This window comes from Opisthorchis viverrini (assembly GCF_000715545.1).
Source record: "Opisthorchis viverrini unplaced genomic scaffold opera_v5_391, whole genome shotgun sequence".
NCBI classification, from domain to species: Eukaryota; Metazoa; Platyhelminthes; class Trematoda; order Opisthorchiida; family Opisthorchiidae; genus Opisthorchis; species Opisthorchis viverrini.
Genome location: NW_008752049.1, coordinates 191,581 through 208,353, shown reverse-complemented (window position 1 = coordinate 208,353; position 16,773 = coordinate 191,581). Strand labels below are relative to the sequence as shown.

Below are 16,773 nucleotides of genomic sequence, written 5' to 3'. Positions count from 1 at the left end.
ACGCGCCATATTCTCCTCTTACTCTTTCGCATTCATAGCTTGCATTCAATTTTTATGTTTGTGACCGTGCTCTTCAAAAATAAATGATAATAATAGTAACAGAGGGGTTGTTGTATGGCGCGTAGATTCATCGGTATTCTAATTACAGCAGCCTAACACCTTGCAGTACAAACCCCAATCTATGTGATGCTGATCGAATTCGATTTCACTGACTATGGATGGGTAGAACTTCACGATATAGTGCCACAGCTACTGGATAGTGGATTAACACCGGTCCAGGAACAGGGGACACCCATGAAATCTACGAAGTAGTTGCTAGCTTATTTTCAAAATGAAATAGTATTGACATCATCACCTTGCTCCAGAAAACAATTACTCTAGTGATATCGCTGACATATCTTCCACTGAAGGCTTCTGCAAGAGGTATGTTTGTATAACTGATTCAAGTGAACCTCCAACCTATTCTACGCACCTAACACTTTACTTATAAGGTTACTGAAAACCCTTCGGTAACATGCGACCGGTTCCACCTTTCTTGGGGCTCATCAGTCAACATGCGACGGGTTTCACCTTTCTTGGGGCTCATCAGTTAGGCCCAGTCCCTGAGTTTCCGTCAACCTCATGTTCTACTTGAATCTAAATTGCACGAAATCTGACTTATACACTTATCTGCATACCAGTTTGGTTTTGACGGGAGATTTACCTAAAACCCAGCTAATTCTCTCGTTTATGATGTCGCTAACCGTGACTTTCACCGTGAATTCTAATCAAACTGGCTGGTTTTTACTCTGAGGATTCTGTGACTATTCTCCTTTAATCAAGCAGTGTCCTTTTTTGACTTTATTAATCTTACTTAGGTTATTCGTGAAGTGTTTGCCAGTGGAAGTACGGACCAGGTGACCGAGCAAACAGCTGCTACGGCAGAACAGCGAAACTCCGCCTTTCCTTCTGTCGAGGAGCAAGATGTTAATCGGTCCGAGTTAACTGATACCTTCGATGCGGAGGCTTATGAGCTCATTCGACTACCATCCAACTTGCGTGTGGCGGCCCAAGAAATATCTGCAATGTTCCCGCAATTTCCTCTTTCCGTTATCGTCGCTGACTTGCTGGCGACTGGTCTGCCCGAAGTTACTGTAGAGAATCTGATTCATCGTCCCATTCAACCACAACCAAGAGGATCGGTACCAGGGGTACGTTCATCTCCTGCAGTGTGGCATTTGTGCGCTACCGTTGCATTTCATTCATGACGGATGTCGTTCCATGTCCGTTTTCTTTATCTTCACTTCAGTCATCCCCATCAGTTAACTCGCCCTGGGTGATGCAGGTCAACAAATCTACGTGGTTTTCTAATGGTCCTGGTCAATAAATTCTTAGTGTTTCCCTGCTTCCACAATAAAAGTGGTGGTGAAGCTTGTAGTACAATATGTGTGATTTTATATCTGATCAACGGTTTACTTATTCATAAAACTCGGTTACTAGCGGATAATGCTCTCGGGAAATCTGATAATTATTTAGTAATGGGCCTGTTGTAACTGGGTTTTCCAGGGGTTCGGTTAGACCTCCGATCCACAAAACGGAATAGCTATATCGTAATGGTTGCCGAAGATCTGATTGCACAAGTGGGCAGGCTTAGCCAATCTGAGATTCAATTAGGTGGTCGACGAAGTTTGGCCTCGATAGGTACGGACAATAGTGTACGATTGCCGGGGCTGTTTGCTTTTTTTATGCAGTACCATGTTTCGAAATAACCTAAGTCGTCTGTCCATATGGTATGCTGCAACAGCGTGCCGGCTGCGAACTCAAACTGATCACATTGCCGTCAGTTAGCGATAGTGCAGATCAATAATTGACTATCGCTCGTTTTGGAACACAATTATGGATTCCGACCACGTGCTCGTCCAAAGTCGCTTCTCCCTTCATTTTTCACGGCTGCGTAACGTGTGGACAAATGACTTGGCAGCTATGAAACTGGCAGGTCCGGATATTAGGCGGATTTATCAGAATCATTTTTTGGAATCTCTCTCAACTGCCCCACGATCAGATATGAATTCACACATGAACGTGATAACCACCGCTTTTCACAATACTGTGAGTTTTGCCGGTGACAAGCCGCTACTGCACTTGAAAAACGAGTTTCCGGTTGTGCAATGGGGACTTCCGTTAAATAATATGTCCAGCATCGGAGGCTGCGTTGGTTAGGCCATGTATTGCGCATGGCGAGCCACCGTTTGCCAAAGTGGGTGCTGTTTTTGGTGCCCCATTCAGAATGACCGAAGCGGAGTGGTGACCAATTTTTGACCTGACAGAGGTCTGTTACAAGGATCACGAAATGTTTGGGTACTTTCGGCGCTACTCGCTGATGATAATGATGATGAGGAGTATGAGGATGAACAAGCCGGTGAGGTGCTCTTTTTTCATGTACTGGGGATAATCATCCATAATGTTCTGTACGTTTAAATAAATTGCCGTACCTGAAGTCATATGTGTTGAATCGATTTGTAGTGGCGTACTTCTTTAGAATATTCCGTGACCTCGCAAGATTCTGTTGCTTATTCAATTAGCAGAATCTCTCGGAGATTGAGTCTTTACTGTCTTCTGGCTGCATATGGATTGACCGTCAATTGAAGCACATCCAGTGTTCAAGTTTACGTGACATGCGTCAATAAATTAAATGCGTACGTTGCACTGACAATACAGTCCACTGTGCTTCTGTCTTGAGAGTCTATACAGTGGGTTGTGTGTATGGGGTGCTTATTAGTGGTTAGACCGATTAACTGCATCACTTGCTACATGTGGTAACTGGTGTATATCATGCTGCCCAAACGCGTGGATGAACTCTAATTGTTGTCTGAGTTCACGCTTCACTCGGTGAATGTATTCGAATAGTTGGCAAACCCGAGCTTTCGATCTTCTTGGTCAATCTGATTCCCTTTTAGACACTAGTGAACCTTACATTCCACGGCCTATCTCTGTACGTCCTCCAATCCCCCTTTATATTATGAGTGTATCCAATCGTGCACATGGCACATGCCGGGGGTCATACACATCTGTAATGAATTGGCTAAAGGAATGATAACAACTAACAAGTCCTGAGGACTGATTTCTGCAATGTGAAGTGTTACCCTCGTTCAAATTCAGTTTGTTCAATAGACTTTATGTTGTGTTAAATAATCCTTTCTTTTTTCTAGGTTCGTGTACTGCAGGCAGGTCCACTGAGGCAGTCTACTCCGCCAGAAATTCAAGAGGATCCGCTTCAGTCCCACACTGTTGATGACCAGTCGACCGGAACCCCTTTGGCTCTACAAAGAAGGTCATTACTTGACAGAGCACGGCAGCGCTTCCTTGCCCGTGACGAGGTTTCGCCACCCTAGCAACTGTTACTCAATCGATCTTGTTTCATGCTATCCTGTCTGTGATCTCCAGGCATTAATTGGGAAAATTAAGCGCGCTCTACGTACCCACCTTGTTTGCTGTATCCGGCCGCACAATTCTAGCTTCCGTTGTTTTTCTCCTTTGGGTTATATTTTTTGTACTGGGATCACACATTGTAGTCCATGTCAGCTGCCCTGCCCATCAATGTTATCATCACATCGAGCTCTCAGTTTTTCCCCGTTTCTTGCCGCGTTTCATACTCCGCTTTTGATTTTTTTCACATTCCGCTTCCCTCAGTACATTGCTTTACCCCATCTCCAAGTCATTCAAGTTTGTCCATGCCTGATCTCCTTCCTTCTTAAATTCCATCCAATGTGACCATCTGGAGTTAGTTCTCCATTGAACTCTGATTGGTCTGACCCTCACGGTAACGAAGAAACCTCTCCGTAACTGTTTATACCGTATGTCAGTGAAACGGTCAAGGTTCCATACAGTTCCTCAGCTACAGCTGTGCCCGTAATCTGTGTGTATACTTTGAGAGTATGACCAGGTGAATCGGTCTCAACAGCAACTTTCAGGGCTCCGTTTGTGCCGTAATCTCCCAGTTTCAACCATTCTGTCGCAGAATTGTTTACGTGCCAGTATACAAGTATCCTGCAGCCTTATTATTCTACACTCACTTTATCGGCAAGAAGTGATAAGTATATTTTTGTCACCGCATTCGATGTTGGCAGCCGCCAACGAGGGTTTAGAAATTCGCAGTGAAATATCAATAAGCACAAACAATAAGGGTTTGAACGTGGAGGTATGTGGAATGCTTGAGGCGAACTTATCAAGTGTATCAATCATGTGAAGCTCCGGTTCGCTTTATTTAGAAGACTCAGGTGGTTAGAGCACGAATTTACTGACTGGAAGGTCCGTGTTCCGAACGCGACCTCTGCGTCTCGACTTTCCCTGTTTAGACTTGGGCAACCTGGCAGTATCTCAACCCTCCTGCTTCTTTCGGATGGCCTCGCAGCTAGGCGCTGGAAGTGTGTTACAGCTGAACGATTCTTTTAAAAAAATTCAAGGACCATTTACACCGTAAATTCCTTGCCAAGTGTAGATTTCGTAAACAGTTCGCTCAGACAGCTTACTTTCAATCCTATGCAGGATACTAAATTTGTTGGTCTTTAGATGCGAACGCTAACTAGACATTCGAAGTGAACTGATCTTATGTTTGGTATAATTAATCGACCGATAAATGAAGCTGATTGACCACGCATCCACACGGTTACAGTTCAGTGGACAAGGATGCAATACCGCATCGGATGTAGTGGTTCGAGCAAAAACAAATGTCCCAAAGTTCGTCAGGTTGTTCGGGTGTTTCATGTGGAATTTCCTGCAAATGCAGTCGGTCGACGCTGAAAAGCCAAGAACACTTTGGATCGGTTTCATCTTTGGTGAGGTTCATCATAATTGTGCATCTCACCCTTGCCTTTCCCGTCAGCAACTATGCACATACCAATGGGCCGCGAGTGCTTGAGCATTAATGCGATTATTTTGGACTTAGGATACGACACTGTCATCCTTTAAACGTGCATTTCGAAGCCCATGATCCAGCATTGGCTGCCTTCTCAAAAATCGACCTTTCAAAAGATCTGTGCGATCGTCAGGGCTTTTCCCTTCCTAGGCAGATAGTTCGAATTTAGTGAGAGTTAAGGAAGGTCTCATGAAGCTCCCCAAAGACTCGTGGATATGCAACAGTTTTGCAGTTTCTTAACTATAGAACGTCTGTAAAACAATGAATCCATTGTCGAAATGCACTCATTTGCAAACAAATTTTGGTTTTGCGAGAGACGCGTGGCGGAACCGATCGTGCGCTGTCGAAGAGTTTTCAGCAACCTTATGAGATATACATGTATCGCGATATCTCGAATATCATCGCAACTGAAACATGAGGCGGCCTGGTGCATGCAGCACACTCACTTGCCTGAGAACACATCGCAAACGGGAGACTCTGCTGGGTTCTAGGTGAGTCTCTCGCAAAACCAAATTGGTTCGCAAATGAGTGCATTTCGCTAATTGCGTGCAATTCGGTTTCAAGCACAACAAAATGTTGATGGAAACTTGGGGACTGCCTACCTGATGAGCCCCAAAAATGGCAAAAACGGTCGTGAGCTATCGAAAAAATTTCAGCAACTTCGTGAGTAGTGTACATCGAATATCACTAGTCCAGCACTTATGAAAGGCTGGGGTGGCCAGCTTTCCCAGAAGTGAGTTCTTAGGTTACCGGTGAACAACATCGCCTGATACTACTGGCCACTTGTGGGGGGATACCAAATACAGGCGGCGGGTTGTCTGGAAACCTTGTAGCTACCTGGGATCGTTCAATTGTTGTTCACCTAGCTACTTGACTTCTTTGTTACCGACTATCCCTTGAGATCGTTTTTCCTCCAGAACTACATTAGGAGAGAACATGAAAATCTGTTGGTTCTTGTGTAAATTGCCTCCATACGACAGCACAGGTCAGGCCAAATGCTCACAATTTTTGTATCCATTATGATAATAGATTGAGTGCTCTGGAACAAAATCCTATCCTTCACCTGTTGGTGTCTCGTCATCTATTTGTTTAGGTTCTCAAATAGCTGTTATGAAGGCCGTGGTCACTCTTCAGAAGTAACTTGAAGGAGACCATTGTTGTGTCTTCCCATGGAGAATACGGTGTTGATGACTACTGTCAGTCTAATTGAGCATCGATTCTCGTGGAAATATCAACAATACAAATAAAACTAAGAAAGTAATCAATCACTGACGGGTCCATAAAACCTGATCCGTGTATAATATCACTTCAATATAGAGCCTGAGAATGTCCATATTCATGGTTAAAAAAGCAGTTGAACTACATAGATCTGTCATCACAAGAGATTTATAGGAACTAGGTAGTGCATAGTTCGTAAGGAAAATCTAGGGGATAAATGCAAAAGTGGCGACTCCACCACCCATGTTACTGTTGGCTGACAGACGGCCTACACAGATTACATATGCATCCCTGTGAATACATTCCTTGTCCATATCACCAAATGGCCAGCTTTCCCACAGCACGCCAGTCCAGGTGTGATGGCATTCTCCAAGTTTTGGCAATTTAGCGGTTTACCCGACCTGAGTTACGAACAAACGTTACTGAAGATCATTCATAGACGCTGCTGCCCATCGGCGGGTTTCCGCGTGACAGCTGCCATCCAACCGACAGGAATCTTTCGAATATGATCATGGTGTATCGAGGTGGCAGTTTTGTAGCAGTTTCCGGTGTTGAGACTGAAGTCAACCAACGAAGGGGCGAAAACGATTCCCAAAAATGATCCCGGTAGGTTCCCGTCATCCTAACAATACCTGATAACACTTGGACTTCCAATTCAAATCAAATAATTATGAGTACACTGTATTTTTTAACTGGATGTCCAGAGATGAAAGCACGGCCACCTTCAAAAGCTCCATGTGTGAACCTTTCTTGAACTTTCCAATACAATTGTTTGTGTCTTTGTACTCCTGCGAAGCGGTGACAGGTTCACATCGCCTGTAGTAGCAGAGGTGCAAACAAGGTGAAGATCAACTCCACCACTCCCCTCTTCTGTGGACCATTCAGAAGAATCCCGCTAGTCAAAGAAATGGTGGGGTGGAGAGTTTTTGCAGAAGTTGCGCAGACACTACATTTCAGTCTAATTGACCGCTTGGTGAAATTTAGGAATTAACCATCTGAGCTAACGATGCCAATGGAGCGGTGGTTCTGGTGTCATCTAGCGTAAAGCCCCCTCTTTTTGACAGTTTTAGGCTCCAAAATGAATCCTAGCTGGATGAAATCCGTATATGAGTCCGCGTATTCGTGTTTCCAAGCTAACACAGATTAACACGTGGAATTTTCGCCTGGTTGTTACCAACGCACCACCCTGCATTCAGGTGGAGGATACTTCACCAAAACCTTCGACATCACTATCAGCATCCCTTATCGTGTATGAAATATACCGTCTGTGACCCTACAATTACTCTAAGCTTAATCGTCGCATCTGACCTGCATATTGTGCACAGCGTTTTACCGAGGCTTATGTGTGCTAGCCGGGTTATCAAGAGCATGCTAAACTGTATGCGACAAGATCACCGTCTTTTTATCAGAACTAGTCCTGAAAATAGAAAATCGGGATACGCTATAGATGTCCTGACATTCGTTATGCAGGTCAGATGTCCTGGGTCATTCTTGATAACTATTATTGAAAAATGCAGGACTATTTGAATGCACACCGATTTTGTCGCCACTTTTCCCATTTTCATCACTGCATTAGACCTATGGGCCATCTTCAAAAGCTCCATAGGCTGTATTTCACATGGCTGCTTCGATACGCACACAACTATAAGATCTAAACTACGTGAGACTACCATTAGAAAGGTGAGTGCAGCTTGCCCGGCGTAAATGCGCCATAATTTATCCGATTAATATGAAAACACAGAGGTTGTCAGCCCTCTTCTACTCTGTCATTCCATTTTTCTGCATTTGGGACAATTGTTTGTCTATCTTTTCTCTCAACTAAGACTTTCGAACTAAAGGCTATCAGAAATGATGGTGCAATACAAACCTTGGAAACCGCGCAGCGATTCTGCACGAGCTGTTGCCATTTACTTGAGGATGGTCTACTCTCCCGTTACTGTCACGGTCAGGTCATACGTGAGGTGGCCGAAATAAACTTCAAGTGATTGCGCTACATCTCAGCTAAAGCTGTCGGCAGCGGTTTGGTTTGAAAATGACAAGGTGATGGGATCAATCACTACGCTCAACTGTAGGCCCTAATAACGCACTGCTGTCATCTCGATTGTCGATAAAACGTTTACAATCCAATTATGCAGCCCAACACAAGCCAACGGCCGTTAAATCATACACCACGATATCCAGCGAGATGTAACTCAACCGCATCTATTTACCTATGCTGTCTGAACGATTGTTATCTGAGCAAGTTATGCCAGAACTTTTTTAGAAGAGATGCTCTGGACAGACCCCAACAACGCAGTCATTTCTAAATATAGTAACATGAACTACTGAGCATACAATAAAGTCAGCTGGCGGTGATGTTCATCTGGACCAAAATAAGCAGGCTGTAATTTTTGAAGATGTGATACAAAAAAGCTAGGAATATTGGTGCGAGGTAATCAGAACACTAATCTATTTAATTTCGATCTTCCGACTCGTGTCTTACAACAATTTATCCGAAGATTTTAACATCCAAAAGAAGGTTACTGGGTTATGCTGTGATATGGGTGCAGCGTAACTAAAGTGATGATTGTGTCCCAGGTAGGCAAGTATCCCAATTTTGCTTAGCTCGTTTAAAGTTTGATTTTGTTCGTGTAACGGGCGTTTATTGCGGAGTCATCGTACATTTGATATTTTCAATTTCATCAACAGAGGGAGGGGAAATAATTTGATCCCCAAAACAGGAGAGCAGATCAGTGACGAGCATGGTCAGTTGCCATTCAGCCACTATGCAGTAAACAATAACTGAAACGGTATTTTTGAAATATCATGCAGTATATCTCATCTGAGTTGAGGACCTGTATAGTACATTTTACGAAAAGAAATAACAGACCTAAGATTTTCTCATGGTATTGACTGGCGAATTTTCAGTGGCCGTCATACCCGCATGTCACAAGCAGAAGAAATCAGGTCGTCGACAGGATGACCCGACTGACAATAAAAGTACCTGAAAACGTGCCAGCATAATCAGTCTAACTGAGCCGGCGGTGTCTCTGTTTGAATGGTATGATGAAGGAAAAAGACCGGGTTTTGAGTAGCTTTTGAATGCTTCAAAACTATTCTTACCTAAACAAGAGTTCAAGAAAGCCTATTCACTCCTATAGCAAGAGCTGCAGCAAATCGAACACGCCTCATTGTGGAAAAACAGGCGTAGCTATGTGGCTCCCACATTTAATGGTAACAAAGCAAGGTGACCAGCTACCCAGCGAAAAAAGGCCTGAACTCATTGAGTGATGACAATATTGATAGATATGACAGAATATAATGAAACTCTTACAACCGTCAAAAGCATGTTAGCCCCGGAAGAGCTATTCAGATTTGAATGCTCTACGGTCAGTGTTACTGTAAACCGCAACCCAAAATATACTTTCGTGTCGATCTGATTTTCAATGAAGTTTATCGGCCAATATCTCAGTCACAGTGACATCAGCCATCCTCAGGGCAAAGCAAAGCCTATAAACAATGTCACGGTTTCCTTTAACATCTTCAAAAGTAACCTCAACATAAACGAATGTGTGATGAATAATGAATGAATATTTCACTGAAGAAAGTATGTGTACCTCTTAGTTCACAGAAAGGGTGTCGATATGTTGCTTATCCAGTGACCCAAGGACGAAATTTCTTACGGGTTGGTTGTGTCCCGAAAATTTTCCGGCCATCAAACCGTCTTACATATTTTCTTGATAGAGTATACAACTGCTGAAAACTTTTGGACAGCCCACGACCGGTTTCGTCCCTCTTGGTGCCCATCAGGTAGGCGCAGTCACCGATTTTCCATCGACCTTACGCACTACCTCGAAGCTAAGTTGTACAGAGTTTACCTAATACACTCATTGAATAATTAAGTTTGTGTCAACGGAAAATTCAGCTCAATCTCTGTTGAATCTCTTAAATACGATATATTGCTCGAAAACATTGCTTCGTAGCATCTCCTCACATGACGATCCAAAAACAACATACCTGCATTGAATACATAAAATGAACTGGGTGTATGTGACCTTCACATCAGAGTGGATTTTAAACACGGTCATCGCTTTTCTGCCAGGTGCGACGCAGAATCAGCTGCATGAAACGGAGGTATTTTCATGGAAGGAACGATATACCCTCTTTCTTCGTCGTTCTTTTTACCATTTTTTTCGTAAAATCAATTTTTCAAACATTCACATGCCGTTTGCTTTGTGCAACACACAGAGCAAGAGGTTGCATCCTTGGCCTTGTCCCTGATACACTGTTGGGGACATAGCTGAGGATACTACTGCAATTCTCTGTCAACTACTATGAAGACGCTAAAGGGAGTTCTCAATGGAGTGCGCATTGCCTTGTCAACGCGTCCTTCTTAGTTTTTGGAAAGAAGCAATGACGTAGTTTCGATCGCATTTTGCAATGCCAAGCAACCAAACTCATAGGTTGATTTGGATGAGTCTCAAGAAACAGAGAGCAGACATTATAAGAGGAGACTCCTAATCGAATAGGTTCATTCCGGGTCCAGATTAGAGGAAATTAAGATAGAAGACTAGAAGGAGAAAAATCCTTTTTTGCTTTGGTGTTAGTCAAGAAACACATCCTGAGCAACAGAGAATGTTGCTGAGGAAAACTTTCAGTGGATAAAGCAACTTGATGTGTGGTTTTGAAGAACACGATGAGAACAAATTTATCTGTCCAAACGAAAATAACATGCCAAATCATTCACGCATCTCATAGCTTTTTTGCTACCGTCGAAGTGAATTGGTTGTTTAGGCTATCAGAACCTGTTGTAATGTAAATATAATTTAGTATGATTCCATTAAGACTAGAATATAAACAAAGATGTACACGTGTGGCCTTCCGAAGAAGACGTACGAATAAGATATATACATGCGTTTTTTAGGTTTGTGCCTGTTGGAAACATAAAACTCCCTGTTTATCGCAAAAGCAACAAGTGAAAACCGAGAACAATGTTGCACGACTGATTTCCAAAATTCCAATAGAACAACACAACAAGAAAAGATACTTCTGTCCAGTATCTGTCCCAAATAAGCTATCTCCGGAAGTGCGAAATAATTTTACCCCCAATGAACAAAAAAAATGTCTCAAAAGCAACAACAACCTCAAACTAATCACCTGCTAAAATGTATTCGGAGTGTTCCTGCTTTTTTTTATCATATTTATATATAGAACAACAAAGAAAAAATACTTCTCTCCAGTATCTGTCCCAAATAAGCTATCTCCGGAAGTGCGAAATAATTTTACCCCCAATGAACAAAAAAAATGTCTCAAAAGCAACAACAACCTCAAACTAATCACCTGCTAAAATGTATTCGGAGTGTTCCTGCTTTTTTTTATCATATTTATATATGGCATTTTCATTCGCCTTCCCGTAGTAGTACAAACAGAAGTCCAGCGAGACAGCTGATTCAAGCATCCTGAACTGAGGAACGAAAGTAACTAGACAAGTTCAATATGGCTGTGGCTTCTGATTCAGCTAGTATCACAGGGGCGAAACGGCCTACTAAGCAAAATCTGGAACAGACGTCTAGCCATTAGTACGGCAAATGAGTAGGCTGAATATTACAGGAAGAAAGCCTTAGTTGCGGGGTTCTTTGCTAGAGAGCATCAACTGAACAATCACAGACTATTGGACAGAGAAGCGAAACTCTCATATGCACCTTGTATACAAAAACTGTGTATCCATCTTTTTCTTGAACGCATCCTCCTGAAATTTCTTGGATATTCATTGACTGTTGCAAGCAAACGCGACTCCACTAATTCCGTAAAAGATCTCACTTTTCAAGAGACTCGAAGCGGATTTACGAGAAAACCTGCTACTCGCATGTCCCATCACATCAGTAGTCCGTTAGACCATAACTGAGGTGATGAGAGCTTGTTCACAGCTTGCCTCCTGTGACATGCACATGTTAAAAGGCGTTGAACTGTCGGTATACACGTTGGCTGAGTGTATGAGCCGACGGTAGCTAAAATCATCTGTTGGCAAGTGCACTACTATCCGGTGAGATTTTTGTATGCTATTAAAATGGGTGTCCCAATCTGATGCAGCCGTGCGTGAGGGGAATGCGGGATGAAGTAGTGTTCACAGTGCACATGCCATTGAGGCAGGTTTACTCATCCCCTATAAAACGAGTTGTCTCAACGTGTGACAATTCTGGCATCCGTTGCTGGATCAGTTTGTCAAATCAAGCTGTGCCGTGGAACAGCGGTGGCAACAGTCAACTGCACAGACATCTTGTGCTGAGCCGTACAATCAACCGAGTGCCATCGGTCGCAATTCTAAGCAATAAAACCGGGTCAACAGTGAACAGTTCTAAAGCCCTTCCACTGATTCACCGACGACACGCAAGCGCACGCACACACAAGTAGGTAAACCCATTACGTTTACTGAAGGCTAGTTGACTTTATCGGTTCCACGGTTGTCCAGAATCTATATGCTCAACCGACGGTTACATTGTACACGAGGCAAATTCTCATGGATTTGTTCTAATCTGTCTCCAGTAGAGGTAGATTCTGACTGGAATAACAGAAAATCATAGAATGCGGGATTTTGTCTTGTGGGATGAAATATCGTAGCGGTTCCACTGATTGCCGCTCCTACTGACAGTAATACTCACTCCCTTCCCTGTTCACCTTTATTCTTTTCTTCACAATAAGGCTTTCAAATAAATTGTGGTTATACGGCAGCGAAGCATCAGAGTTGAATACTGATGTCATGCTGTATATGATGATAGTGATTCCCACGGTTCGACCAAGAACACTGACGAACATTAACGTCTTCGGGATCTCGCCATCAGGTCAGTACAAAAGTAATGGTTAAAATAAGGGTAAACAACACAAAAGTTTAAATGGCCTTTAAGCTACTGGGTGGGTCGATTCGTCACAGGACGATGACAGACTCAGCGCTCGTACGAACCGTTTCTAACAGCATAGTACCGGGTTACGCAATCGTATTGCGGCCATTTTGCTTGTAGTCGGGTGACACCGTTGGACTGACGATGAAATTCCATTTGGTAGTCGGTAGATGAAGTGAAATGACTCGTCCGGAATGAGCATGCAGATGGCGTCAATTGCGTGGTTCTTGAATAAGCTTTTGGTCGAACAGCTCACTCTAGTGGTGCTCCTGCAAGGAATGCTCACATATTCTGTTAGCTGTTACCGTGTCGTGCCTACAATGTATTCCATCGAACGACAGCGAGAGAAAGAATGAACGACAATATTCTGGTTGAGGACTGACATTTAGTCTCTTGGGTTGAATTTGAGTAAAAGGTTAGTTTTAGACCACAACCACAAATTTGAAACCGGAAGCGTGCGTTGTAAGGAATGGAAAAAGCAGCGATTGCCTGTATACAAACAGAGCGCTGTTATAGGAGGGACTGAAGTGGATTTGCTACCTTTTGACGGTCATGACAGACGGTTAGGTGAGATATTCTGAAATGCTACTGGCTAGAAATCTCTCTGGATGTTCACTGGCTGACAGCACTTTAGTAATATGCTTCCGTTCAGAGCTCACTCTGTCCACACAGCTCATTCGCCTCTCTGGATTCTTTACGGTGTAAGTCGGGGTTCGTTTCTGCTTCAGTGTCACAGAACTATGGAAGTTTGTGTATTGTCCCATCTAAAAAGACTTTCAGAAAACAGATCATTGCAGTGAACACGTGGACTAATTTAACGTCCAAGAATTGTCCTGGATCAAAGAAGTCACAAGTTCTGAAATAATAAGATTGGTCTAGCCTAGGTTTGGTTTGTATCGGAATAGGTATTGTTCATAACATATGGAAAATAATGCTATCCCATCCTCTGGATAGCCAGGTGGATCTGATTCATTTTGCCTATCTGTCGGACCGTCTATCCGTCGGACCGTTTGGAATAGTGGAAGAGTTACATCCATGAATCCCCTAGTTTCCTTTGAGCCCACATGGCACAAAAACTACAAACCCGCGCTGAAAATTGTAGAATACCAACTTTCTAAATGGATGTCATGGTGACGCTACACCGTGATGATTTTCTGGTTTACAACTTCAAAATTTTGTTTTTTTTTCAGTGTAATATGATGTGTTCTTCTCCGTCGGACGTTTGGAATAGTGGAAGAGTTACATCCATGAATCCCCTAGTTTCCTTTGAGCCCACATGGCACAAAAACTACAAACCCGCGCTGAAAATTGTAGAATACCAACTTTCTAAATGGATGTCATGGTGACGCTACACCGTGATGATTTTCTGGTTTACAACTTCAAAATTTTGTTTTTTTTTCAGTGTAATATGATGTGTTCTTCAAAGGTCTTTACTCCATGTTTATTTAATTCTATGGAAGTGCTCCGTCAGAAATCTATGTGGAAGTATCCCAGTTTATTTTAGCTGATAGGGCAGTTTAACTTTCCGCGAACCTAAAAACAGATGATTAAAACACGTACGCAATCAAACCCTTTATGTGATCGGACGTCATCATTACGCACGAGGATAGCCCGATAGGTGGGTGCTGCATCGGATTTGCTCATCGCGGTCTTCATAGACATGTTCGTAATTCCGCAACTTAAACTCGGTAATGGTGGAAGTTTCAGTATTGGCTTCAAGAGGGTGTGCATGATCCACCGAGATGCAGTCACATTTGACTAAGAAAAAATTTGAACATGTGTCCATTGCGGTGGGCTAGGAAAAATAGGTTTCCAGCCACAAGGTTCACTTTTAGCTGGAAAAAACGTAGTCTATTTGTCATCCGCATAGAGCGTCACAGAACGTGTTCCAGTGCGTGAGTGTCCTATGGGAGCATAGAAAACTCGCGGAGCAGCATAATCTAGGACTATATGGAAGCAAGTTGTAAATTATAGTCTGAATCTTAGGAACGACAGGTCTTGGAAACTCTCCTCAGCATTCACTGCATCCTGACCACCGAACTTCATGTTCTCTCCCTCTTGTTTCGATTCTAATAAAAACGAGTATGCCCATGTCTTCAGCGATCAAAACAGGCAGAATGGGTAGCCTGCTTGGATAGAGGGGACTCAAGTGTACAGAAGGCAATGCGGGATGTTTCCGTAACACTGAATAATAGTCAGCTGTGGGCTACTGATGTATAGGATGAAACAAACAAGTCTCACCACTGATCTCTTAAAGACTCCACCTTTGAACTATCTTTAAATAGATGGGATGCAATTGACCCACACTGTCCACCCCCTGCGGACCGTGTTGGATACACTGGAAGAGATTTCCACTGACAACACACTAGGTAGACTGTGACTGACACAATTGGAAGCCTTGGAGAAACCGAACAGAATAGCATACACCGGAATCCTGTGATTGTGCACTGCGGTACAAACCCGCACTCAGTAGCAGATTGTTCAGCTACGAGCGACTCCTTAGAAAGCTAAGTTGTGTGGGTTTAATCAGAATGTACATTTCTGGTGAACTTTCGATGACATTTCTCTTTTATTCGAGATAAATGAAACAAAGTGAAAGATGAGAGCACCAATCCAGCATCCAAGGATTAATCTCAGCACCCAAGTATCCCAATGAATCATGTTTCTTTTGGACTTTCAGGATTTTCATCGACCTGTGGTAGAACATGTGATTAAATTTGCTTGTACAGCTGTCAGTTTTGTCATATGATCCGCAAATAAGGCGCGCCGTTCATGTAGCTCCACTTGTCAGGTGACTTTTTCACCCATAAATGGGTGCAAAAGTACAAGCGAAAGACGTAAAGAATATTTTCTCGAAGGAAACTACTCGCAAGGTTGCTGAAAACTCAGACAAATTTGCAGCCTTTGTGTAGTACATTCAGATGAAGCATATAATAAACGGGAGATTCAGCTGCGATTCGTTTGAGTTTGAAGTGCAAACCAAATGCATGTACTTCGAGAAACTAAAGAATAGTACATTAAATCGGAAAGCGCACCGAAAATGTCAACACTAATGGTGGTTGCTAGATCAGTCAAAGGTCAAAGAGAATCATCCCGTTCTATTCAAATCTCCCTACGCACCACTGCTTACATACTTCTTCCCAAATTCCTGAGTACAAATACCTATTTCGAGAGAGTTCTCAAACCTACGATCTAGTGTGCGCGTTCTCCACTTTCACAGAGAATATACCGTCTTCTTGTGCTAAACTGCTTACTGCTAACATTTTCAGTAGCTTGCTGTGTCACGAAATATGTTCGGCAAACAAAAGGTTGTTAAATCCCGACATCGTGGTTCACACTTTCGGTGAAACTTACCTACCTGAATTTATCAATCTTATTTTACTGCTGGCTTTCATTAAACCACTGCAACTGGTGTGTAAATTATTTCTAGAGTTATCGCCTCTCGTCTAAGTGATCTGAGACCAAGCTTAGGGTTTTTCCATGTGAATGCTTTCGAAGCGGAATGCCAGTCATTTTTCATGAAGAAAGATTATTAATTTTTTGCGAAAATGTTGGTTGACAGTAAGGAACAGAATACGTCCAAAATAATGCTAAAGAGAACGAAGCCCGGCTGCAGGTAATTTCAGGTGTTTTCTTCAATGAGAACGTCCATAGAGACCATGCATAGGGAGCAGTGTGATTCCGTGACAGCTTAGAATAATCCCCAAAAGGAACCAAAGAAGACAGGCCACCGTGCATTGTTTAGTCAACTGGAAAGCAACTCCGCATCCGAAAAGGTCACAAGCC

At 43.0% G+C, this 16,773-nt stretch overlaps 2 protein-coding genes across 2 annotated transcripts in view; one reads left to right on the top strand and one right to left on the bottom strand.

Moving 5' to 3' along the window:
* T265_10644 (hypothetical protein) overlaps positions 1-4,032 on the top strand; it is a gene marked incomplete at both ends in the record, with an annotated part of 29,754 nt that extends 25,722 nt beyond the window's left edge. Inside the window, 2 exons of the mRNA XM_009177088.1 lie at positions 858-1,190; positions 3,189-4,032. Coding sequence (XP_009175352.1) covers positions 858-1,190; positions 3,189-3,371 — 516 coding nt within the window. The remainder of the gene's footprint in view (positions 1-857; positions 1,191-3,188) is intronic.
* Positions 1-16,773, bottom strand: part of T265_10645 (hypothetical protein) — a gene marked incomplete at both ends in the record, with an annotated part of 33,307 nt that overhangs the window by 4,210 nt on the left and 12,324 nt on the right. The gene's annotated exons all lie outside the window — the stretch shown is intronic.